This window comes from Glossina fuscipes, unplaced genomic scaffold (assembly GCF_014805625.2).
Source record: "Glossina fuscipes isolate IAEA_lab_2018 unplaced genomic scaffold, Yale_Gfus_2 287, whole genome shotgun sequence".
Taxonomy (NCBI): domain Eukaryota; kingdom Metazoa; phylum Arthropoda; class Insecta; order Diptera; family Glossinidae; genus Glossina; species Glossina fuscipes.
The window spans coordinates 170,066-197,517 of record NW_023998630.1 but is presented as its reverse complement, the minus strand read 5'-3'; the positions used below and the strand labels follow the sequence as shown (position 1 = coordinate 197,517).

Sequence of the window (27,452 nt, the reverse complement as noted above, 5' to 3'; positions counted from 1 at the left end):
TTCATTCCGCTGCTGTTAGACAAATTGTTGCTATAACAACGAATTATCAAGCATTACTTTAGTTGTGTTTGCAATTCACTTATCAGTTTATTGGAATTGGTTGCGCACGTTACCGACGTTTGCACGCTTTCAACCATCTTTTTTGGACAAGCTACCCGCATATCTTTTGTTAAGCCTTACAAAATAATTGATAATTTTCTCTAAAGCAAACCTCAAGGCTTTTAGTCAAAATTAAGTGCATTTTCGAAAAGGGTAAGAAGCTAAATAAAAGCATAAATAAAATATACAGTTTGTCAAATGACTTGCTAAACATGAAAAAGAAAAGTCCTCAACGACAGAATGCCTATGACGTTTTGAAAGAATAAATGGTATGCATTACACAGATATAAATTTTTGTTAATTAAGAAAGCAAAACTTAATTACAATGCTGCAATGAGGTCAAACGTTGACATTGATTAAGCAGGTAGCCTCCAATATGTACAATATTCTGCTTTATACATACGCTATGTAGAAGCATATTCGAACCAACTTTTGTTTTACATGTTTAATAGGCTTTTACTTTTATTTATTTGGTTTCTGTTGGACGGTTTTTGAGAAAATAAAATTTATTTATTTACTTTTTAATTTATTTTTAATTGTTTTTTCTGTTTTTTTTTTTTTTTTTGGTGGTTAAATAAAATTTTGTCATATTTTTAATTTGAAAAAATATAACAGAGTTGGCCAATAACTATCCGCGTACGTCTGACGTTTTCCTTTCACATATTTGGTAATCGATTTATTTAAAGTAAAACAGGAGAGGAAAGCAAAATATTTGAACCAATGCAACCTAGCCTTTGCTTCTATTTGAACTTTATTTAGAATAGCTATTCCTTTCAAATCATCTTTTAATGGCCACAGTCAGCCCTAAAACCTTTTATGATTTGCTTCTTGCCCAACACCGACATATAGCATGCATACTTAAATAAATTTCCGCCGCATTCGTATCTACACACGTACGTAAACTTAAAATGCAAAACCCGCCGTATTGTGCAGTCTATGACCACTCAGTCGTTATGATATTTTTGTGTGATGTTTCAATTTGATATATGACATAAAAATTTATTCACATGGCACAAAAAACTCGCAAGTTTATGTTTTAAAATACTCTTCAGTTACTGATGGCGTTACACTTTAAAAATAATTTTCATAAAATTTTTTCTCAACTCAATGCAATTACCAATGCAAGTGTGAAGAAAATTAAGCGTCGTCATGGCCAAACTGTTTGCATGCCGAGCAAACTGCATCGCTTCATGTTCATTACATTTCTAGCAGATCTAACGTTTTCAGTGCTTAAAAAGAAAATCGCCGAAGGCAAGGATGCCGATTGAACATTATACGTTTAACAAAAACTAATCTCGTAAAACGATAGACTTCTTTAGTAACCCAACATTAAACTCAAAATTTGAGGGCAAGAATACAAAAGCCCACTAAGAGCGTAATCTTTTTAAACGAAAGGACTAAAAAGATACATTAACACTATTTATTAAGGCTTTGCTGATGAAACTTTTCTAATAAAGGCTTTGATCGAAAAATTTTCGGCATCGGTCGAAAGCTTCTTTTTGTATAGAAACATTAATACTGGGATCAAAACATCTGAAATATTTCGAACGTATTCACAAATAAGGACAGGTTTTCTTTATAAAGCAGTCTAAATGCAGAGTTCTTTAACTTTGCTTTACACACAAAACAGAGGAAATTGTATTGAGATTCGATAATAAATTGACAGCAAATAATGAAAGATTTGTTTAAGTAAATAAACAAATGTGCGTCGTGATCCCGCTGACTTGAAAACAGGAAATGGCTGGTAAGGAAGTCAGAAGATTACAACAAAGCGAATATATTCGTTTTTTTTTTTTCAATTTTTCTCCAGGCACTGTACGATGACCTATTGAATATAGGTGCAAACCTTTATCATCATGTCATTTGTAGTTTATGAGCAGATATATTGCTTGCTTTTAGAAGCAACGATCGTAAAACTGTTAATTAAGGTCGTAAGTTCCAATTTCACTCTGCCAGTCTCAACAATTAGCATAGTCTACGAGGGCGATCACCACAAAGAAATTGCCTGACCGTCTAGTATCTGTCTTCCCCTAGATGAATTTATAGAAAATGCTTCAAAGTGCGGTTTCTTCACACGACGTCTGTATTATTAAAAAGAACTCTAATATTTTCCAATCGCGATATATTTAACAAATGGCTTTGAGGTCCCTAAATGGTTAATTCATTGCAAAGGTGCAAAGCTAAGCGAAGTTAAGGAAGTTAAGTTTTGAAAGAAACTGGTTGTCAGATTTCTGATGCGGGTTTTTGTTCTCTCAAATTCGGTCAACGAAGTCCGCCATAGAAATTGATAAGGAACACTGCAAAAACATCATGGCGTAACAAATACGTTTAACTTATAAATTCTGTCTGTTGTGTTGCATTGTACAGATTTATAGCGGAATCTCAGCACAATAAACAGTGTATTTAAAATTGATGTTTCGATTAATCATATTATGAAGTCTTCTGTGATTTTGGGTTTTGTTAAATTTGTTAAATTCCTTCCTCGGAATCGCGAAAAATGTTGCAGGACGCATGCTTCAAATCCCATGTGTAAAAAGCTTATGAAGCATTCAAAGCGACCTAAGAACCAGTAGTTACTATGACTGCATCTTCCAATGAGCAATCAAAAGGCCTATAAAATGACTCTACTAACAGCAAAAAAGAGCAAACATATGGATTAAGTCCATTTCATTAGCATTCTGACAGATAGTTTCAACATGAGAAACCAAATCGGACGAAATCGATCTATTTTTTTGACTACTATGCAAATATATTTAGTCAAAAAGACAGATCGTCATGATTATTGTGTTGTAATCGCGCTCTTAGATTTCTTTCTGTTTCTGAAACTAGAATTATCACTTCGTAGATTTTACGTCAAGCGAAAGCGTTCAAGAATATACGCTCCAGGAAGCAAAACTCGTAAACTTCCGATCCGATCAAGTCCAGGCGGAGACTTGTTGTAAAAAAAAACCTTTCTCAAAAAGCCATAAGGAACAATATATGTTCCTATTTTGCTGTTGTCAAGTTAAAGTTCTTCGTATATTCAAAATAAATTTAGTCACGAGAACGCTTCAAACCCGCAAGCTAATTTGAACTATAGTCAAACCGAAAAGATAAAAACTCATTTAATGTCTTCAACCATTTTTGTGTTTTAAATGACAAACGCCCTCAAAGGCGGAAAAAAGTAAAATATTTTCAATTTACATCAGACGGACAATAAGACAACAGAAATGAAAATAGAAAAAATATCTCTCGAAAACGTAACAAACAATTTTATAGAGCAACTTTTCATCTACAGAGTGGATAGTAGAAATTGATTGCAAATATAAACGAGTACCAGCACAATGTAACTTCTTAAAAAAAAAAAGTAAATACAAATATTGAGCGATTGAAAACAGAAACCGGCAAGAACGCTAACGACAACAGCTACAACATCATCAGACTCAAATGACAGCCGCACTACGTTTTTTTTTTCAGCTTTTTTTCGTGCCATTCGTTCAGCAAACAAATAGAAACAATGATAGTTTTAAGCTCAATGCAAGTCAATGTAATGTATGATGTGTGATAAGAATAGAAAACAAGACTTTTTTTTAATGAAGCAGCTATTTATAGCTTATATATTTCCCACAGATTTTCTATAAATAATATAACGGGAAACTCGCATGAAAATCGCATTTAAAAAGGCAAAAAATACGCCGCCAGCTATCTTTAAGCCGCGTAACGTGAAAGTTATGTCAAATGTTGAACGCAAGTATTGAGAATGGATCATTGCATTCTTAAACATTATTAAACATTCTTAAAGATTTTAAATAAATAAAACTCTGGCAAATCCAGACATGACACCTTCTGATTACCACCTGTTCAGACCAGTGCAGCATGGCGTGGCTAGCACAGGTGTTCACCAAGTTAAAGAAGTGGTAAAATGGATCAGGTGGATCGCTGCTAAACCAATATAACGTATATAAGGTCTTGGATACGATGAGCAAGAAACGAGTGCAATTTAATTACCCCAAACATACCGAGTCTTTTTCGAACTCAAAATGAATTATTAACAGAAAAGTACAGATTATTAACAGAGAAGTTCAGATTATTAACGGAGAAGTTCTGATTATTCACAAACAACACTGCACATCCATGCATTTGACGAAAAACTTCTAGACTTTTAATAGGAAACTATGAACAGATGAATAATGCTGTTCTTCTTCGTCACAAAAGGGTTAACGCTTGACGAAGGGTTAACGCTTGACGTTTCAACATGTAAAGAACAAAAAATCAACTAACGGTTTTTGAAGCCGATACCTGAATATACATGACCGGAACAATGCTTACCACACTTGTCCACATCTAAAAAGAGATGGAAGGACAGATACCCCTAGCTCGATCGAGTATTTGATACCGATTAAAAATATATACAGCTCAAAGGTTCTCTCAGGCTACCTTCCGGCTGCTACGCACTTTGCGACAAAAACATGAAGTTTAAAATAGTGGCCGATTTTTCAGTTTTGTATGGGTAATATAATGTCACCCATAGACTAGATGTGGAAATTCTGGTACTGTGTGCGCGTAGTTTGACCGATTCAGCCCATATTCAATATCAAGTTTGCGTGCAAAAACTTTTCCGGGCAGGAAAATGCTTAGACATTATATAGACGGATGTAAGGACTTAAATCAATTCAGAATTTAGTGCTGATCAAGAATGCACCTATTTTATGGGACCGTTCTGGGAATGTCTGCAGTTACCAAAAAATCATCATTTTTGTAAAGTTCCAATCAAAAATTTTTAATTTAGAGTCTGGGAATTTTCTAAGAACCCTAACTCTAATAGCGAAAATTACTTCAATACTCATTACCAAGAGTTCGTCCACCATTATCAACAACCCATATACAGATGCATTGAAGCGATTTCCACTTCAAGCAATTACTTGAACAATATTGCCAAATGAGAATGTGGAAGCAACTGATTTCTATTGGCTGCTATTTGCTGTTAATTTAATAGTGGAAACATTTTGCTAATCTCATCCATAGTGCTGTATTATCTACGAAAATCCAGTGGGGAGTATATTTACTTTATTAAAACGTTGCAGCATTCACAAGGAAGATGGAAATGTTAGGCACACTTTGAAGTACATATGTTCTTTATTAATATTCATTAGATCGATCTGGGCATGCCTATATGTCCGTCTGATGTTTATAAAGAGGCGTATAATATGCAAGAGGATTTTGCTTTGTAAGATCAAGTATTGAGCTAACGCACAGAAGAAATTTAAAAGGAAACAGCAACTATTAAACATGTTGGGCAATTTGGGCTGTAATGACATCTTGCGGTCTATGTTAGAGAGTTACCCTATATCCTCAGCATCCATCATTCGACTGCTGAGAAACACTTCAAACATATCCGAATCCAAATGTGTTATTTTAAATGTGCGAGAACTTTCCCGCCCATTTAATAACACTAATAAAACTAACACACTTAGGTATAAAAATATCAGCGTTGAATTTTCAGATTGAATGAACTTGTAAGGTTCTTTCTTGAAAATTTTTTTATAGTTTTAATGGCGCCTTACATATTCGGCAAAGACAAACGATTGACTTCACATTTCAAGTGTAGCTTCATAAACACTTCACTTTAACAGATTTTCTAGCCGATATTTGACAGATACCTTCGGATTCCAAAGAATTTTTACTGAAACTAACGATATTTCCTTCAAAAATATAAATGTTTAGTTGAAGAGTGTCCGCATGAAGCTACGGTCGAAAATTGAAGTCTATCGGCTAAAAATTGTGGTACATAAAATAAATAAACAAATTCCAAATTTGACATACATTTTGCATACGTACGGCAGTTATACGGCAAAGTCAATACATAGACTGACTAATTTTCATTTTTTTAGTATTCGCTAATGCTCTACGCGATGTGCGTGTTCAAGTTCCAGCAGCTGTACGAAGAGGAGAAAAGGCTATATTGAAATGCCTTTACGACTTAGAAGGCGATAATCTGTACTCGGTTAAATGGTACAAAGGAAGACGAGAATTCTATAGTTATACACCTAAGGAAACGCCAGCAATGAAAGTTTTTCAATTTTCTGGTGTTAAAGTCGAGGTAAGTAGCGATTAAAAAAATGAATAAAAGTGTCAAAAAATAAATTAAACCAAATTTAAAGCAAATAAAAGAAGGAAATGGTTTAGGCAGGTCTTCTCGTTTTTACTGCTTGCACGCATTAAAATGTTAATATTTTCCTGCCTTTTTATACTCAGTTTTTTGCTTTCTTTTTGTAAATAATTCTTTTATTACCTCCTTTCTTATTGGAATCTCTTCTTTTTTTACTTTATTCTGGCCGAGGATTATTAAAAATTGTTTAATGCTTACATTTCCATATTTTTTTTTTGTCGTATGTTTTCCTTTGGTATATGCATTAAAATTGAATTTGTAATAGAGTTGAGTTTGTTTTAAATTAGCCAACCGTCTTCTTTATGTTTTCTTTCTTCATGGATTAAGCGAAACGAAATAGGGAAGAGACAAGAGACGTTAAAATTAATTTCTATAAACCATGAAAGTTTAATGAATTTATTGCTTAGCACACAAAGAATAGAAGAAAAGCGACAGGAGATACATGTTTATGAATATGGTCACGGAATGAGTACAGAAATAATTTCAAGATAGATAAAATGAATAAAGGATAAATCTTGGCGTACGTATAAAGGATTGAATGATTGTGGGAGTTATTAATCAGTTATATACGTAGTTTTCTTTGCAAATTTATACAGTATAATGTGAGCAAGTTACATGTAGAATTAACTAATACTTTCGCATTACAGGTTCAGCTATAGTCAAGAAAAGTAATTTCATGATATGCTTCAACATATTGAGAAAAAGAAACCTGCGTATCTGCACTATATTAAGTCCGTGCACAATTTCGTAGATCAATATCGAAAATAATCAGTCTAAGTTCTTCTTCAGCTCATGTAAGGGGCAGCTTACAAAATACGGCAGATTGAATAATGGAAGCCCAAGAAACTATTTGCTTCTTGTGTAATTGAATAGCCTTCCAATTCTTTAGCAAATTCCGTACATAGCAAGAGAACTGGATGACGACAAACAATACTTATATTACAAGGGCAAGATAATGCACAGGGCTTATGTAGGATTTTCTTTAGCCTCGGCGTTATGGGCCGCACCTTACGCCGTCGTTTGATTTGTATGAGCTGAGAGAGTGTGTAAGGAGAAGTTGACGGAAGATGGAGGTTTTCAGAAACCTCGCAGATAGTATCTTTTCTATCACTATAAGAACTTCTTTGAAATTTGCAAATAATGGCAGACTAAACACTTAGTTGATTTAATAGACTTTTTTTCGCCAAATGCTTTAAATTTGAAGCTTGTTTTAATTTGGTTGCAAACGCTCAATTTTTGCTGTTTTGATATACATATACGTTACAAAGGAATTAAACCTTGAATGCCTTTTTTCAAATATGCTTGAAAAATTTAGTTTACAATTAGCATAACATTTCAGTGCTTTTTAGCGTTACTATGTAACGTTTACTATGCAAAAAACTACGATTTCATCATATAAAAAGATGCCAAAGCTAATAATGATAAAACGTAATAGTAATAAAGTCGCTTTGATTTGCTACTCTGCTTTAGTGACAAATGAAAGCTTTGTTGGACAGCTGTGGAAGTTCTGAGACTGTTAAATCGATGTATTTCCGCTAGTTTGCATTGTGTATACATGTTTTTCTTTTTTTTTTTTTTTTTGAAATTGGTATAAATGTAAACATATGTTTATATGCAAATTAATTTGTTCACGTATAAGCAAAGAAGTATTAAAATTAATCACTGAATGTTTTCATGTACAATCTAACCATCTGTATATTTTCATGCGAAAACATTTGATACATTCCCCGAAAGTATACTCATTGTGAGTTTAGGAAGAAATATTTTAATATCCACATTATTTAGCGCATTTTTAAGAAAAACCACGTTTACACAAACGCTTAGTGTGCATCGAAGGTCCACAAAAGCATATATTATTGACCATCGTAAGATTCCAGGTCAATTCAGCCATGTCTGGCTTTTTGCCCATCCGTACATGCGCCTGTCCATCTACTCGTTTTATTCTTTTTCTGGTTAATGACTAAAAATCTGTCAGATTTAAAGATGGTCATGAATGCCATGCCCAAAATTATCAAAATTTTCAGAAGATGTTGGATTAAATCTAGTTGCACACATTTTGAATGGTCTAAAACTGCAGAAAAAAAATGAACGCAATCTTCTAATATCTTTAGAGATCAAGAGATAAGAGTAAAACATATTTGTTAATTCATATCTTCAATTAACAAAGGACGTGGGATCTACACCCGCATAAGTCGGAATTGAAAAGAAAACAATGAAAGTATCTCAAAAAGACAAAGTTGACAATTTTTGTTTTTTATCATTATTGTTATCGTAAGTATAGAGCCATTGTCCAGTGTACATAGCTACAAGATATGTAATTATCACGTATGCGAGATCAAATGATTTTGTAGAGTTAGAGTAATAATCTTCACGAGGCTGTGTAGTCCGTGAGTTTAACATTTTAAAGAGAGTGTATAACACTTAAAGCCTCTCCATGTTATAAAATGATTAAACGGAAGAAACTTCAATGCTATAGTTAACGACCGACGTGAGAGCAATAAGTATAAAGTTAAATATAACTTAAAAAAGCAACGCCGATTCAGCAGAAATATTGTCAACATGGAGACGAAAGTTGCATAGACTTTTCTATGCACTTATATTAAAATGACAAACGCGCATTAATCTGCAATATGATGATATTAACTCTTGCAAAATACTGTTTAAGTTTCGTTCTAAGGCGAATGCAGCTTACTTTCATGCCCTTCTTAGAGGGGTAAGTTAGACTATTTTTTACGGATGTTAAAACTTATAAAAAACAAATTATTATTTGGTTGAGATAATCATCATATACGGAAAAGAAAAAAGCAATATAACTTTAAACATATCGATAGATAAGGTGAGGAAGATCAAACTTATCCAATTTTTTTTTAGATTCAATATACGTCGTGTTCTGGCTTCTGTTTTTTCGTATAGACGAAATAAGTTCACGAATTAAGGATCAAAGATTCCGGGAATTCTTTAAATAACAAAAATGAAGAACGAAAACTGCAACTTGATATTAGTACCAATTTCAGATGTGGGGAATACTTTTTCATTACTTTGCTCGCAAATATTCATAAATTTGAACACTTTTAATCCATAACATTCGATATGCAGCAACTTCATACGAAATATTTACGCTACCCAAAAGAAGGAAAAAGAAAAAAGAAGGTCCAGTGATACGGACTGTATCTTAGAAAAGCGGATTTTATAACATTACTATTGAAATGCGATGTTCCAAATTACACGTCCATACAATTCCTTCCTCGTTTCCAGCCGGTAAGAAACAATACTTAAAAGAAAGGAAAATTATAGCGCACTTTCTTTTCAAAAATGAAACAATGGGTTGCTAGTGTTCAACTCTCCTGTACTTATTCCCGACAATATTTAATTGCATCTGTTTCGAAGTTCGATCATTTAATTATTCTCTCAAGTTACCAAATTCGAAGTTAGCTCATTTAGTTACTCTCTCAAGTTACCAAATTCGAAGTTGAACTACATTCAAACGAGTTGAGTCATCATACGTACAGTTTGCAGCATTTGTTCTCTGACAACAACGTTGAGTAAAACATATGGAATACATTTTGAGCAACATTTGATAGGAATTTTGTAACGATAAGAATTCTCTGGTCAGTTGATCGTTACATCTCAGAATCAATGGGCATTTGCATAAAGGCAAGAACCATAGTAGTGTTGCGCTGTTTGAGGACGTAGTAAAATACTAAAACAATGAGGCATTTGTGGGTTCTTACCATAGTGAAAGAGGTCTAGGTTCATTAATATGCACGTTTTTAAGGGAAGATCGTTTGAGTAGTGGATAACTAATACTCTTCCACAATGCACGAATACTACGAACCTGTGCATATCCGCAGCTAAAATCCGAGGTTGTGCACGGAAATTCCTTTACACTAGATTTACGGATTACGCGTTTTCTCCCCGTTTTAATTAGATTGAAATGAATTTTTTTGGTTCGTTGTTGCATAACTTGCGAGTCCCTGAAAATATTTTCGAAAACCTTTGATCCAGACGTTCATTAAAATCAATGTCATGTGGAATCCAAAAATGATAGCGGTAGGGTAAATATGTTCACTGTGAACTTTATAAGGTTAAAAAAAAATTTAGGGTATTAGAAGTCAACAGACAAAATAATTTACAATGCTACATCTAAGCAGCGTAGCGAATCTCGGCAATATTCTCTGAATATACCTGCAAACAAAGGAAACAAAATTCATCGCGGCTTTATGCAAAAAAACGACAACAACTAAAACTCGGTTATGAACATTAATATAAGATCCATTTTTCTGTTTTTGATATTCACTCACAACCGTTCACAACAACCGTCATTTATTCTCTATACCTATGAACATATGTTGTTACAAATTTAACAAATCTAATAATATATTTTCTAATCTTCTATTTAAGTAAAGCAACACCAAAGATGTTGGCTATGATTAAAGTCAATTTAAGTCAAACATATTATATTACGAAATACAGCAAAATAGTAGTTAAACTCAAAATAAAATTTTTACTTTCATCATTTCCTTTTCACCTCAAATATATCCACATCTAATTCCCAGTTAAAAAAAATGCATTTTTCTTTTAAGAAATTTATCTACACATATGCAAATTTTCTTCCAAAAGAGAAAGAATATATTTATGTATTCAGATATGTACATGCATATATATATAGTTTATATATGTATATATATATATATTGTACATATTTATACATATATGTACACATACGTATAAAACAAGAAAGAGTACTAAGCCATGAATAACGTAAACCGGCATACACGCTATATATTATGGTTTCTTAAGATATAACCAAACACATGTCCTCACATTTGCATGTTTACGTAAAATGTGGTTAGCATACGAGCGCATGCAAGTAAGCAGGCGAGTAAGAATTTCACACTTTACATTCGAAAGGTAAGCCTGAAGCATGCATTAAGCATTTGAATGTGTTAGCAACTAGTAAAAGTAGAATATCTACTTAGGCTTATGCTAGATATAAAAAACGTAGGCTTCCCAAGCGTGCACACACGTCGCTACATATATGTAAGCGTTTTAAACTGATGATGTCACTCATATTATTTTCTTTTAAAAACCCTTTGCTCTTTTTGCCTGTAGAAGAAGAAGGTAAGATATTTCTGAACAGTTAACATAATCTATTTAAATAAGTAAGTGCATAAGGATGTGTGAGGATATGACAACAAGACTTTTTTAAATTTTCTCTGTGTGCTTGTCTTGATGAGTAAGCTTAACCAGCATTAAATCGAGCTCGAATAAAAATGGTTTTCTTTATCTTGTAAACATTTACAAAGTTCTTTTAGCATATATATAAAGTAAAAAAAATTAAATTAGAAGTTATTTTATACGTTCAAGTCTTTACTTGAGAGAAATCAAATATAATTTGAAAAAAAAGTCTTGTAAAAATAGCGTCAAGAAAGTAGTTTTGATTTTTGGTTTTTTCTTAATCATTCATTTTCTTATCATGTTAATCACTTTAAACATATGTATGCATGTACACATATTTTTACACCCTACAATAAATGGTATATTAAGTTTAAGCAAATGTTACGCTTGAAAAGACTTGCTTTTATTATAAAAGGTTTAGATCCTTTTTTCTGAAACAATTAAGGCGCCTCTCGCCGCTCATTTTTCTGATGACTGTCCGTTGAGGTTTTTGTTAGCGAAACTTGATGCGATGTGCCGCGATCTATGCGATCTATAATATTAGTCCACAAAATTGATAAACAATAGTGTCGGACGAGATAAGTTTTTGAGCGCCCTTACCTATAAATGGTCTTATAAAGAACTTTTATATAATAAGAAAGTCTACCCTTTAGTATACTACGACAGAAGTAGGTCCAGAATAGTGATTGAGCATTTAACTCACTATGCCAAATCTGCACAGTACCGGTTTTTCGGGTCAATTCCATATAAGAGTTCTGAGAAAGAAAGAGGCGGCTGGTTGCCCGTTCTAATTTGGGAAGCTTCAACTATTATTGACTCTTCTTCACCTCAGTCAAAGCTAATGGAAAGTGTAGGAATGGAAATTTTCTGAAATTCATTGCAAGAGCAAATTTTTATTTTTTTCCTGGAAGTACCACTAAGGGGATGTCTGATATTTGTATAACACGGTGACGGTCGGGAAGTAGTGAGGAAAGAGAAAGAGAAAGGGAATCGGCCGCACCTTAGTAGATGTGTGCACAATCGGTAAGTGTTCTGCCTTTATCGACTGAATTCGGTTCCTCATAAGGGCGAAATAGAATAAGTCTGCGTGTATTTTCCCAGAAATATCGATCACAATACACTCAAATAAGGTTTAAGATTAAGTTACTAAAAACAAATAGAATCCTTCGATATTTCTAGCGGTCTAAACAGCCGGCACCAAAGCTAGGTTTCCCCGAGAGCTGATTTATGGGAAATATCCTTTCTGATTTCACTCTGTGCCTTTTTACAATTTGCTTTCCAAATGAGCCTTCCTATTCGATTTTCTCTCTCGATACAATGCTCACAAATAAGCTGTAATATATCCAAGTCAGGTTATATCTATCATAGTTATAATCGTATAAGTTCCGTTTCACATCAAATAGATCTTTAAGATCGTTACCGTCTCTTTAATAATCTAAAGGGAATATGGACAGACTAGATCGGCTTGCTTTCAAGCACTATAGCAAGATAAATCAATTTTATTCTTTACCTAATGCTTTAATTGATGGAAATGACGCTTTTTACTTTTTTTAACTTTCTAGTATTATTTATACGTATTTATGCATATGTATGCATTCAGGACCAAGTGATTCGCCGTGATGAGTGCTCATCGATTTTATCTAATAAGCAATTCAGTTTCGACCTGCCACAACGTAGTTAAGACGCCGCAAACCCGTAAGAAACGCGAGTTCTTATGTGTTGGTAAAGCCTTTGGCACCTTATGACCCAGTTTGTCGTTATCGTTGAGTTACTCCACTTTAACATCACAGAATAATTGATAAAGATTATTAAAAGTAAATACGTGATCTTCTTATTGACATTCTTTTTCAAACTATTTTACCATATGCATGTGTTGTTTAGAGCTCATATTCTCTCATAATAATAAACTACAAAAGGCAAAAGGCGGTACTAAGAGTGCCTATGGACTTTCTCAGACGCTTTGCAGCGACGAGGCGTTGCGTTGTCCAAACTACATCGTTACATTTCGATTTTATAAATTCGCTTAATCCTTACGTTGGTAGCTAACGTGACGCAACGTGACTTGTCGTCGTTGATGCCCTTTTTTATTTTAGATTTCTTTATATTATTCGTCTTAGCACTTTGTTCACGATTTAATTATTTCCGTTTTCAGGTTTAGTTTTTTATTTTTATCTTAACTTTATATTATTAAGATCAGGCTATTTAATTGTAGACGTCTACTAGTTATCATTCATATTTACGATTTTACGATTATATTAGTATAGTCACTCGATCTTTTATAAAATATAAAAAAGTAAATACTAACAAAACATAAAAATAAATAAATAAATGAATAATAATATATTATATACACATACAAAAATAAGTAAATGAATGAATAACAATATATTATATACACATACATTAACACAACACAATTAACAGAAAATTTATATTCATTTTATTCAAACGAGGGGGTGGTAGATAGGTGATCAAAATTGAATTGAACTATTTTCGTAATTTTTTTTTTTTTTAATTCAGTTTTTTTATTTTTTCTGCGTTTATAGCGTTCTTCCTCCAACGAAAGCCAACTAGTGTTAGATACCGTTAATGCTGCTACAACGGGGAAATATAGTTGTGAAGTCTCTGCGGATGCTCCCTCATTTCATACATTAATTTCGGCTGGTGATTTGGAAGTTGTTGGTGAGTTAAAAATCATAAAAAACGTTTTCAAAAAAAGAAAAACGAAAAAAAAAGGAAAAAGTAAAATACTTCTATCAAACATTGTACAAAGTGATATTTATGTTTATACTCTTTAAACTCCCAAACCGCAATGACACAATGGCCATTAGCAAGCCACCATAAAAAGCTGCAGAGAGGCTTTGCATTAAAAGCGAGGGATATATTAATTCTTTTCCTTTATCTTTTATGTTCTCTTCCGTATCCTCTTTAGTACATCAGTTCTTACTGAGAATTTCTAATATTATCTAAATAACGTCTTCAGGTATTTTTAATGAAATTGCGCATAGCCTAAGTGCAGGTGTAAAAAGACATTTAGATGACCAAGGCGCCTTAAAAGCTGACACCGGTTTTATAGCTTATACGTTTTATGTGCGTGCTATTAGAGTTCTTAAATATATTTTATAATATTTTTTATCTCAAGTTTGTGCAAAAGAGAATAATAACCGTTTGAAAATGCAAAAAGTAAATTTTCAAATATTTTAAATTTTCTTTCAAGTCTCATTGAAATCATATTTTGTCTTTGTTTGCAATAATTGTTTGAGATAATAACAAAAAGAAACCCAATTGCAACTGCGAAATATACAAACTTCCCGAGAAAACTATGTATATGAAAAATTATGACAAATATTAAAAAAATATTTTAAGGAATTCGTATTGGTTAAGCCACCTATTTAATCCTCACAATTTGATTTAAAATGTAGAAATGTTTTCTGGTAAAATTATATCCAAAAACTGCCAAAAGCAAAAATCTAGGCTGATTACACAGTACTTTAAGTTTTCGAATACTTAGGAAAATCTATGTAGCTATCTTTCTTTTGATTGTCTTTGGATAACCAAAACAATTGGATATTGATAACAATTGCGCTTTATTTTTTCAATTTTCAATGTATACACAGAATAATGGCATGTGACTTACAGATCAGGTGGTATAATATGCTGTAAAGTATTTTCGTTTATTTAAATAACTCACAGTCTATCCATGAATGATGCCATTTGTTTTTATTTTGTGCAAATTTTTTAAAAGTTCATGAGAATATTTATCTTGCAATAAATATGGGAGCTTTTAATGGGAAGGGTTTCAGCATTTCAATGTTAGACTTGCTGACGGTGTTGTATAGGTGAACACAATAAGACCTCGGATAGGCTTGGCGATAATTTCGTATAATATTTTACATTTTAAGATAAATGTTGATTTTGACGGCAAATCGTTTGCTACCTGCTAGACTTGTGATGGACGCACTTTTTTTCTATGCCATTCACCCTAGAATCGTTTTCTGAATCAGCCTAAGCTTGTCCGTCCGTCTTTTTGCCTTGTGTTCAGCCTACAGCACGCAATTTTTTATAACGGTTCTCAACCTACCGTTACGTACCCTACATTACCCTGCAGTTATTCCCTACATCAACCTACAGTTATGCCTTATTTTGAAAAGTTGTTGTATGGGGAAAAAGCATTTTTGGGACAAAAAAGCGTTTGTAGCAAATTTGATGAAAATTTGTGAAAAATTGTACTGGACAGACGGGAAGACAAGCTTAGATTGATTCAGATAAAGGGTGAATCTATCTCAACTCTTTCTTCTGGATATTGTCTGCGAAAAATTTAATATAATTTTGAATCTCTCGTGGTATAAGGTACACAAACACTACTCTGCTTATATTCGGAGCCATATGAAATAAACAGGAAACAAAAAACGTCTTGTATGATAACCCATGTGAGAAAAAAAAAATTGCATAAAGTATATTAAAAATATGTTTATACAGAGATACTATGCTAAATAAAAATAAATCCAACTTTTTCTAATAATAAAAAATTTTCTTTATTGAAATCTTCTTCAACGTGAAAGAAACGATGAAATAAAAACTAGTAATATTTGCTACGTAATCTTTGGTCTTTTATATGTGCTCCATAGCGCATATTCACATCGTTTGAAGATTGAAAACTTTGTCAAAAACATATGGATGCTTTATATATATGTATGTATATATATATCAGTCCGCAGAATGATTGAGTTGCGCTGCTTATTTTTCTACTTATTAAGCAATATCTGCAAGTTCCTTGCAAGAGCATGCGCATGCATTTTTAAATATTATCCTATGTATCGTACATGTATATAAATTTCATATACAACTTTCCGTGAACACAGTGGTTAACTGTTCCGCTCGGCAATGCTTTTTTGAACATGTCATTACTCAGCTTTGCACGAATTCTATTTATTTACCCCCATTTACCATCTATTCCTACGCATAATAATTAGGATCATAATAATTGTGTTCGTACCAAAGTAACCCGTATCGGCCTCTTGGTTTAATGCTATTCTACGTGAAGAACGCAGTTCTTAAATGTTTTCATCTCAGTATTGCTGTTGTCTGTATTTAAGCTGTTTCTTATTTTATTCGTTTATCGTTATCTTACTACGATTACTCTGTTATATTTGCATCTTTATGCACCTCTTAAAAACTCTATAAAGAAGTTCACAGGCTTCTTCTTTTATGCTTTCCTTTGCATTATAAAAGCAACCAACAGGTAAGACTTAGCACTTTTCTCTTACTAGAGATCTAAATACGTAATTTTCAGGTAAAAATAAAAAATTCAAGAAAGAATAAATTGCTCTTTGCCGATTAAATATTCTGTTAATATCCATTAAATATATTTTGCTTTCAGTAGTACCCGGCAAAGAGCCCATCATAACAGGTATTAAGTCACGTTACCACGTCGGCGATATAATACGCGGCAATTGTACATCAGCTCATTCCAGACCGGCTGCAAACATAACATGGACAATAAATGGTTATGAGGTAAGTTTTGAAGAAAGCCTTCACAGTTTTGAGATGTTATTGTTTAAAAATGTGCGCACATCAGTGTGTTTTTTAAAAAATTACCCAGCATCTGCTCATAATATCATGTGTAACTAGAAAATGTTATTAATGTTTACTAACTTGAATTGGGCAAAAGTGAAACTTTAAGTATATCTCAAGAAAAAACAGGAGTTTGGGTCGAATCTTTCAATACCACCGCCACATTTTATTATAAGATATAATGCGAACACGTTCGCCTTGTATCGCTCATGTACCGACTAACGTAGATATTTCAATTTCGAAGTACTTTTTAAGTAAACGGCCCAGTTAAACAGCAATTTTGTTTCTCGGAAAGTGTACACAAGCCTATGGGTGGGACTATGCCGTTTTTTGAAATTAAGGGGCGTATGTAATTAATATTATTTGTTATAAAGGTTAAAAATTGGATCTATGTGTAGGCTTTTTATACCTAACACTCTTTGAATAACATCAGTATATATGCCTTTTAGAAAATGAATGTCGACCACTGTCGAACACTATTGAAAATGATACTAATCGGACGACATTTCCGAGCACTTCCCATATAACGCCTACAGCGTTTTTGTTTTTAGTTCTTTTAGACAAAATATTCGGATCTTAATCTCGATTTCAACGAACGATTCCACTTTTTACTCCGGTCAAGAATAAATAAAGCTATAGTCGATGTAAATTTCCTTTCCTTTATAAACGTTTGAAAACCTAATGCGTTGGAAATATATCCAATAAAAAAAACAATTTAAAAAAATGACTGCAAAAGATCTAAAGTAGGAAGTTCTATTTGCCTTACGGCACTTGTCAAATATGCGCTGCCTTCCGCCAAATAGAATCGATGGAAGCAATTATTCTACTGATGGCAACTATTAAAGCTTTCGAAAAGTCCGTCGTTGATTAAGAACAAAGATACGCGGGTCGTATAGAAATCAAACCAAGTCTTCCCATCGAATAAAGCGGGCATCTGGTTTAGTATGTGAAAGTAAGTAAGAAACTTATATTTTAGCCCGATATTTACATCTCAAAAAAATGCAGCCGTTACTGTATTTTAAAGCTTTAATTTTATTGTTAAGCTTGATGTGTAGCAGTTGCCAACTTTTAATTGTTGAAATTAATTTCTAACACTTAAAAAATGCCATTCACAAAACCAGGGATACAGAAAAACAAATTAAAAGAGAGAATTAGATCGATCTACAATATGAGATCGCAAATACTGAACTCAAGTACACAGGTATATAGTAAGTATAACCTTTTCATGGGTTAAGTATAAAAACTACCAACAATAATACCTCAACAGCAACATCACTTGAGGCTTATACAGAAAAAGAAGTAAAAAAAGAACATTTTGAAAAGAAAGACACTTCAAAAGACATGGTAAAAGTTTTTTTTTTTTGCGAAAAATGAAAATTCAGCAAGTATTATAAAGTAAATAAAAAGAATGGAGAAGAAGGAAAAAAGTTTTTAAAAAAGCCAGAGACTATTGCATACCCGTCTAGTTTGAAAGTTAAATGTTATTACAGCCTTACATGTTCTTTTCGCTCTCGCCCGAAAGCTATATAAACGTCAAAGAATGGATACATTTTGTTTGTAATATTTTTTTCACGAGCGTATACTATTGTCAGCGAAATAAAAAATAGCAATAACAAGAACAATGTCTTGGTAACCTCCCACCCCCAAACCAAACTAATAGTTTCATTGTCATTTATAAAGGTGTCAAATTAAAAGTCACATTACTTCCATTACCGGCTACCACACGAGCACACGTTGTATACGCAAGGATTATGTGCGGGGCTTCCTTTTATATGTTGGCATGTTGTAACCGCAAAATGTGTATTTTTATACCTTAGCATATGTTGTTTGTATTGCATGAAAAACACACGCCAGGCAGAGTACATGAGAGACCATGAGAAAGTTTTCAATCTGTATGGAACTTGCATTTACTTGAATTTCCGGTCTTTACCACTTGCTGTTCATACTTAGCGTGGTAACGGTAGCCTAGCGATCGTAACTGGTATTATTATTACGACAGTGTTGGTGTGAAAGTTTATAGGTTAATGCAATATGCCGAAACAAATATATATATATATATATATATATATATATATATATATATATATATATAAATAATTTCTTTTCCTTACAAGGCTTAACGAAGCTTTGTATTGTATGCTTGTTCTCCTTCTACGTTCATTTACTTTTTCCTTGAACATTTGTAAGTAAAAAAATTTCTCGATACACAATTATGCTTTTGTTTGTGTGAGTATTAAGAGGTTATGGTTGGTTTTATGCGACAATTGTAAAGTTTTGTTTTTAACATAGAGTTTTCTCTTCTCCGTCCCTTTGTTATTTTGTTGTTCACTAATATCTGGTACAACAAATTTTCAAAAAATTCAACAGAAAAGTATTCTCTCTTCTTATTTTCTCTAAATACTGATTCTGTTATTTACGATTTAGAACTTTTCTCTTGGTTTGGGAAGAGGAAATTTCCCAGATGGTTTTATTTCCTAAAAAGGTTTATTTATGTTTTTTCTGATTTCATATGCATTTCTAGAATAATTGATGACTTTTGTGCTTCAAGATTTAAATTACTTTTCAAAATGAAAAAAATCCAGTCTTTTTTTAATTTAATAAGAAATGTAATTAAAACTTTTTTATATCGATCAGTCAAGTTATAAGATCATTTAAGCAATCAAGACTAGTAATCAAGCTTGGGGAAGCAAAATTAATAATTGCATTTTAACGGGCTGGACTTATTAGGTGTCGTAAATGTCGTAGTGGTCGAGGTAATTTGATTAGCAAGCGCATAGCTTTCGCTTTATACTGGACAGGCAAAATAAAGACTTTATTATTTAAAATTAATTTGAAGATTTTAGGTTGATCGGTCAACAGATCATACATAACGTAGGCGTCTTACTAAATTAGAGACTAATTACAAAAAAGTATTTATATGGTTTTAAAGGAACTTATTTTCAGAAACTAAAGTTTCAGTTCCATAACCTCTAATCGTCTGTGGGCATACACACTCGACAAACATCTTTCTCTGAATATCACGATTCAAGCTCTCTTGTCCTAAACAAATCCTCCGCTTATAAGCCTTATTAAAAGAAGCCATGAACAACACATTTCATTTCGTATTTCTGCTAACCCTTTTAATTTTTGGAATTCTCACAAATTTTTGTTGATCTTTCCACCAATCTGCTAATAAGGCGACCACCAAAGCCGATTCATTGAAATGACTTTGTGATCTTACACTTATAAAAATTAGAGAAGACAAACAACCAACCAGTTTTTCGTGTCTGCCTTCGTTGAAGCCTCATTTACAATAGTTTTTTGAAACGTGCCCAAATGACATTAAGACTACTTTTAATCTAAAGAGCAGGCGTAAACTTAACAGGATAGCCTAAATTAAGAGTTTACTCTTAGCAGAACGCCTTATTTTGAAATGTGGCTAAACGAGAAAAATTTGCAGTTTCTAAAATTTTTCAACAAAATTCACTGTGTAACAGCTACAAATAAAATTTATGGAAAAAATTTTGATCGGATGTTCGAATTTTTGTATTTCCCAGAAAAAGTAAGTCTCTATATGCCCAAATGATGCAATTTTTAGTAACGTACTTTATGGTGAAAAATGGTCCATAGTAATCATTTGCCATCAAAATTAATTGCAGCAAATTCGGAAACGTACGTCTTCTTTTGGAGGCCATTTAATATAAGGAAAGACAGGCAACAAACTCTGCTTTACGTTGACTTAATGCATCATCTCTTATCACGAAAATAAATGAGAATTAGCATCAGGCGAAATGGTTTTGCGCGTTTGCTGGTCGGTGCTTTCCGACGATAATGTTTTTACTTTCTGATACCCAACACCTATTGGGTTACAAGGGCATATTCAGTATGCACGGATGTGTACAATAGCTGGAAGAACTTGGGATAGACCTATCTACTATTAAATTAATCAATTCTGGAAGCATTTCCAAACTTGTGTGTCTTGTATTCTTGTGTCCAACCTACAGCTCGTAATTTTTGAGACATTTCGATGAAATTCGGTACACCCAACGATTTGGGACCGCTTTTTCTTCCCAGGTTATTCCTTATTTTAAAAATGAAAAGCCGTATAAAGTGGTTTAAGTTATGTAATAGTATGTAATAGCTCTCTGTAATACTTTTAATTGTTTTTGAACCTAAGAGTGGACGATATAGCTATATATTCTTAATTAGTGAGGGACTCTGAGTGGACATAGTGGGTGCATCTGATCATAATTGAAGAATAACTATATTGTCGTTCCTTTCAATAAATCCCGTAACACATATACATTTTAATCAGGGACTGCGATTCTGGGTTTAGCTACAGCTGTAGTTTTATTCATTTGTCTTTACTTCGGTTTCTCTCTCTGTTTTGTCCATTTATTCGTTAAACGGCCAACAAATCTTGAAATATTTGGTCTTAACTTTTACAATTGGGGCAATAAATCTGAAATGAGTCTGGCTCGCTCCTAAATGTTCAAAGGAAAAAAATAAACAATTAACCTGAATCGGAAATTCCAAACTTGAAGTAATTAGTAAATATGCACTTAAATTTTATGTGGCACGTTGTTCACTAGAAATATATTTTTGTTAAACGCAGTATACATCGATAAGAGGTACGTATCAGAAAATCTAGGCTAAACCGAATGTAATCTCGTTTTAGTAAACACTCTTAAAATGAAACCTACTAAAATTGTTTTCAGATAGTTCCAAAGTTAAACAGAAAAAAAATTAACTTTATATATATATATCCATAACAAAAGAGAAGAAGGAAACTTTTCGTGTGTTAATTACACTTTCTCACTATATTCTGCTCTTAAAATGAAATATTTAAGCACGGTAACTTTTTCTGCTTTAAGTTTTCTCCTTCCTGTTGTTCTTGTTAATGTACTCAATTACTGTAATTAGTTAACTGACTGCAATGTTTGGAGAAGAAAAACAATGAGAAAGAATAATTGTGTGTACCTATCAAAAAAGACCACAATTACTCATTATTCTTATATACTTATTTCCAGTATTAAATTTTAATTCAGGGTTAAATAGCTTAAAGTGATCAAAAAGACGCCGGACAGTGTTTCCAAGATCGCTTAGTGCATAATGATATAGTTCAAGTAAGTTATTGGTAAATATAGACTGAATGGCAAGTACATGGGCATGGATCAAAAATTTTTATTGTCTCGAATTTTTAGACACGAAAATTGATAGTAGCTCCCCTTATTTAAAGCTACGCGAGTCAGATTTATTCTCCATACCAACGATCACATATACCCAAAACGTAGTAGTGATTATTATTTTTTGGAAAATCAATTTCCGTTAGCTATAGGAAAGAAAAACTGAAGCAACTGAAAAATAAAAACTTGTTTGACAATTAAATGAAGTTTGCTAGATTTGGAGCACGTTAGTTGACGTATTGTTTATTCTGCTGAGCAATTCTTACGAAAATGAATGAATGACGGTATTAGTTGTAGGATGCGTTGTGGGCGGCCTTTCCCGCCTATAAGGTTGATATGTGAGTGACATTGCTTTGCATATTATATGACTTGTGTTACATAAGACTTAAAAGAACACACACATTGCATTCTACATTCGCGGCCCGACGTTGTTACTCAAACATATGTATACGTTTGCCTTCGAAGAAAAAGCATATAAGCAGATTATATTCCGCACGGGTCGAACCTCGCATACCGACCACATTCATCTATAATCTTCTTTTTTATTCATATCGCTGATATTATTAAGAAACAATTAATCGCAATGTTTACCGTTTTCATTTTAGAATTAACTGATTTTTAGGCAGATAATATATCTTCAGTTGAGGAATGTAAAAAATAGTTTTAAATATTCTGTCTTGTTTGCCTTCTGATAAATAAACATAAAACCTCAAAAAAGTGAAAAAAAAGAAAATTTAATCACTTGTAACTTTGTGTGGCTATGGACGATTTTTTCCATTTTTGCAGGTAAAGAGTAGATTATTTCATAAACTAAACGTGGAAAATTTCATCCTTCTAACTTTTAAAACTTCTGAGTGACGTGAAAATAACCAAAAATTTGTGTTCAGAAAAACAAAGTTGCGTTCAGGTTACGCTCCACTGTGGACTTCTTCTCTGACCAATTTGGCCCATTGTCAATACCAACCTGCGTGCAAAAACTTCCAAAGTTTTTGGCAAATTTGAAGTCAATAGCTTCGTTTTTGTGGCCAGAAAAATATTTAAAACAGACATTACACAGACGAACAGACGGACATGATTAAACCTTTATGGGGACTTTAATATTTCCTTCTGGGCGTTGCAAACGTTTGGCCAAATTAACATACCCGTCAAACTTCCGTGATAGGTATAAAAATAACTCACAGATTTTCACAGATGTTCGTTCATTAAAAATTTTTGGAGGTTAGAACACAATTTTTATATATTTGAGCGATAGATAATGTTACAATATATAATATTATCTCTTATTTGTTGCTTTTTTCTGCTTTTAAGACCAATCCATCTTACGTGCGTCAACATAAACCCATTAAGGATTTGCGTGATTTAGAAACTGTAATATCCGGTATACACTTCGTTGTAACGCCACAGCATTTTATACGCGGCAAACTAAAAGTAAGTATATAGTTTCGACAATTTAAGTCTACTAAAAGTTAAAAAATAAAAGGGCTTAAATAAATGAAAATCGTAAAGTAGGCAACCATTAATAAATATATAACATATAATGACAAAATGAAAGAATATAGAGAGTTTTAAAAAAATGTGAACGCAATGCTGCATTTATACCATATATGAATTGCATCATATGGTCACACAAAAGAGAAAACGAAGTAAAACATACTTTAAATTGCTTGACTTGAAAAAAGACCAAAGTTTAAAATCTTCTTTTTCGAAGATTTTCTAGTTAATTGTTTTTGTGGCTTTCTTTTTCATAGTCCGCCTTAAAGTAAAGGAGAGTATCAGAAACTAAGCCAAGAACAGCTGATGTTATTGTATGATTTATTAGATAAGCATATTTCACACTAGTCTTCTCAGTGAGATATTGCAGAAGCGAAATCATGGTAGAAAAACAAAAATTTAAGAGCTATTTTTATTCCTTATTATACACATAAGATACGTTGCACCGCCCATATCCACGATGTTTACTGGAAGTCCACGGAAAAGTCAATCGAAGAAGACCGCCAAGTGGCTCGACCCAATGAAGTAAATTTAATTAATTCCTTTTCGGATGATTATTTCGATTTAGAAGATGAGGACGATAATGAAAATGACGATGTACGAGATCGATCGGCCCATATAACCCACATAAAGGGTAAGTTGTTTAAATTTACAAAAAAAAAAAATTAAAGACATAAACACCGAATTAAAGAAATAAAATCCTAATTTTTACTTGGTATGCTTTATTTACTTAATTAACTTCATATTATGTATATTTTCGCATATTTTTTGAGCATTTCTTTTTATCTTTATTTAAAACTATGCATACATTACTATTTTTATTTCATATTTAGGTGATATGTCTTCTTTAAATGCCAATGGCTCAACGGCCGCACACTTCGCTACATGCTTGCGCCTGTGGCCGCATTTAACAACACTACCATTTCTATGGTACGCTTTGCAAGAAATTCTACAATTGTTGCGACAATTGTTTGGACAACAACAAATAACAAATGCAAAAATAGACAATGGGTTAAATAGAAAAGTAAATAAACACAGCAAACATAACATTCACTACCAGCAACAAAAACAGCAAGTAGAACAACATATAAGTAGAACAACAGCAAAAGCAACAGCAGCCAACAGTCAAGCCACACTTTCGTATTTATTGAAATGGTTGCAAAGAAAACAAAAACATTCACAAGCAAATAACAACAAAAAGGAGAACTGACAGTAAACGTTATGGATTTTAGGCTAATAAAGCAAAAATATAACATCAAAAACAAAAACAACAGCAATACACAACAAAACCAATTGAAATATTATTTAGCAAAGACTAAAAAGAATTCTTTTTTTTAACATTCTTTATGCTTAAGGGCAATAGTAAATTATGCTACAATCCTTAGAGACGAGAGTTCAAGAAGAAAAAAATTAAGAAAAAAAAAAAACAAAAATGTTATATTCATTCAAGTCTTTTCGGATATTCTTTACATCCAGTGCACAGCGAATAAAAGGAATTTCTATGAAATATTATTATAGATGTGAAAAAAGATAACACTGACAACTTTTAGACGAGGGTTGAAATAGAAATTCTTGACACTTTACTCTAGAAATTTATTGTAACAGCTTAGCATTTCACAATGAATTATAAAAGGTGTGCAAACACATGCATATTAATTTATGTATGCAACTATGTATGCACGATATGCTTGTAATTTACAACCATTGCAAACTGACAAAATATAATATTTTGTTTTAAGGAATAAAAGTAGATGAGCAAAACGATATCAATCTCTTTCTCTCTCTCTTTCTCAATCTCTTTCTCTCTCTCTCTCTCTCTCCCGCTCTTTCTCTCTTCACCAGTCTGTGTCTACGAAATGGAAATACATATTCCGCCTGATATCATCTTCTTTTTGCTTCTGCGTTCTCCTCCGAAAATTTGAGTATCAGAATATATGATATGAATATTTAATAAGTTTGTTTGTTAGCAACAAACATAACAATGTTTACATGTATATGCAAAACGAAATATTATTATCTTAGAATTTTTCTTAGTAAAAATAAACAATAAAAATAAGAAAAGAAATTTTTATTTCAACTTTATTTAGAAATGCTTAAGTAAATTACACGAGAATAGCATTAAATTAAAACAATACGTTAGAAACGAGAGCATTTACTTCGACTGAAATCTTTTATTTATGTTTCGAACTACAATGTTTCATCTACTTAAAGAGTTGTTGTTTTTTATTTTGAGTTTTGTAAATTATTAAATATTGTTAGCAAACATTTAAAGTTAAATCGTTTATTAAAGGCGTTGCTTATTTTACGTGGGTTGTAGGTTGAAATATACTACATTAAATTTAATTACATTTAAAGAAAAAAAAAAAAAGAAATGAAAGTAAGTAAAACTAAAATTTAACTAAAGCAAAAATATGAAAATGAAAACAAAAATATAACAAAAATATAATTTAGAAAGTAATCTATAATATAAATAAATAATAAATTATTTTCAAATGAAAGTTCATCAACAAAAATTTTTTTTATAATAAACTACATAAAGCCGCTTAAATTATATTATTTTAGTTTTGCTAATATTTGAAGTTTTTTTTTTCCTATTTCATCTAGTGTACATATAAAAAATAAATATATATATGAATATATATACTTAAGAGAGCTATAGTGTCTTTTCGGATATCGAGAGTTACATATAATCAAATGTATAATGTTCAATTTGAAAGTGAGATAAGTCTATTTAGGTATAAAAAAAACTTTAGTTTTATATAAGCACTAAGTGTAATAAGTTTACATTATCTAGTACCACAAAATACAACATATATGGTGATCAATGCTTACTAATATTTTCAAGTTTATTGAAATGCAAACCTTTCAATATCTCACGGTAACAAAAAGTGCAATTCCCACAATCTCTACGCGGATTGATTTTTAGGTTCGATTTTTTCATAGTCTTATATAAGCGAGTATCTTTATAAAATTTCACATTGTAAGTGGTCGACAACAATGAAACCTATACGTTCGATTGACGTATCACGCAACGTATTATTTTATTATCGGCTTCAAATTGGAGAAATTGATCGGTAATTGGCTAAAAATAAGCGGACGCAAGCACTAATCTTACTTATTTTTACTGAACTTGATAGCAAATATTACATAAAATGTAATCTTGAAGTCAGGAAAAAAACCTGCGTAAATCGATTTCGCTATTCCCGCTGAATAAGAACGCATATACTTAATGGAACCTCGGAAATGTATTTCGTAGGAATTACATCCAGCATTTGGAAAATGATGTAAGAAAAAAGTAAAAAGGAACATTCGGGCTGAACGGAATTTTTAAAAATTTTAAGAAAGCGTGAATGTGCGTTCTTTAGCTTTTTTTCTTATATGACCAGTAATCAACGATGGTCAGAAAGAAGAGGAAAGAAAAAGAGAGAAACTAGTAAAGCTAGTAAACTAGTGGCGGCGGTGAACAGAGGTTTAAGATTGTTTATTGTGTTTAAAAACCATCCACTCATTATCCAAGGAACATAAGATTTCCGGTTAGAAAAATAAGAGAAGTCTCCCTTAGAAAATATGTGCGAGCTTTCCGATATAATGAGGAGGTGCATTCTAAAAAGAATAAATTATTAAATTACCTAGGGAAATCCTTTTAATAAGCGAAAACGATGTGGTTCGATTCCGGCCCATTCTTGAATAGCCTACGCCACTTCGTTTGTTGCGCTTATTCATATAATGACTTTCCAAGAAAAGCCTATTTGTAAGGGTTGGTCGAAAAAGTGTTCCGATCCAAACAGTTTCCAATA

The 27,452-nt window shown here is 32.4% G+C and overlaps 1 protein-coding gene across 3 annotated transcripts in view; it reads left to right on the top strand.

Moving 5' to 3' along the window:
• LOC119642934 overlaps positions 1 to 25,448 on the top strand; it is a 50,978-nt gene extending 25,530 nt beyond the window's left edge. The window contains exons 1-7 of one of the 3 annotated variants that reach the window (XM_038042253.1): positions 5,473 to 5,552; positions 5,970 to 6,178; positions 13,972 to 14,107; positions 16,806 to 16,939; positions 23,473 to 23,592; positions 24,091 to 24,289; positions 24,489 to 25,448. In XM_038042253.1, the coding sequence (XP_037898181.1) occupies positions 5,498 to 5,552; positions 5,970 to 6,178; positions 13,972 to 14,107; positions 16,806 to 16,939; positions 23,473 to 23,592; positions 24,091 to 24,289; positions 24,489 to 24,865 (1,230 nt within the window). In that variant the 5' untranslated portion in view covers positions 5,473 to 5,497 and the 3' untranslated portion in view covers positions 24,866 to 25,448. Of the gene's footprint in view, positions 1 to 5,472; positions 5,553 to 5,969; positions 6,179 to 13,971; positions 14,108 to 16,805; positions 16,940 to 23,472; positions 23,593 to 24,090; positions 24,290 to 24,488 lie in introns of those variants that run through there. The other 2 variants (XM_038042251.1, XM_038042252.1) reach the window with 2 other exon arrangements.
• The last annotated feature ends 2,004 nt before the right edge of the window (positions 25,449 to 27,452 follow it).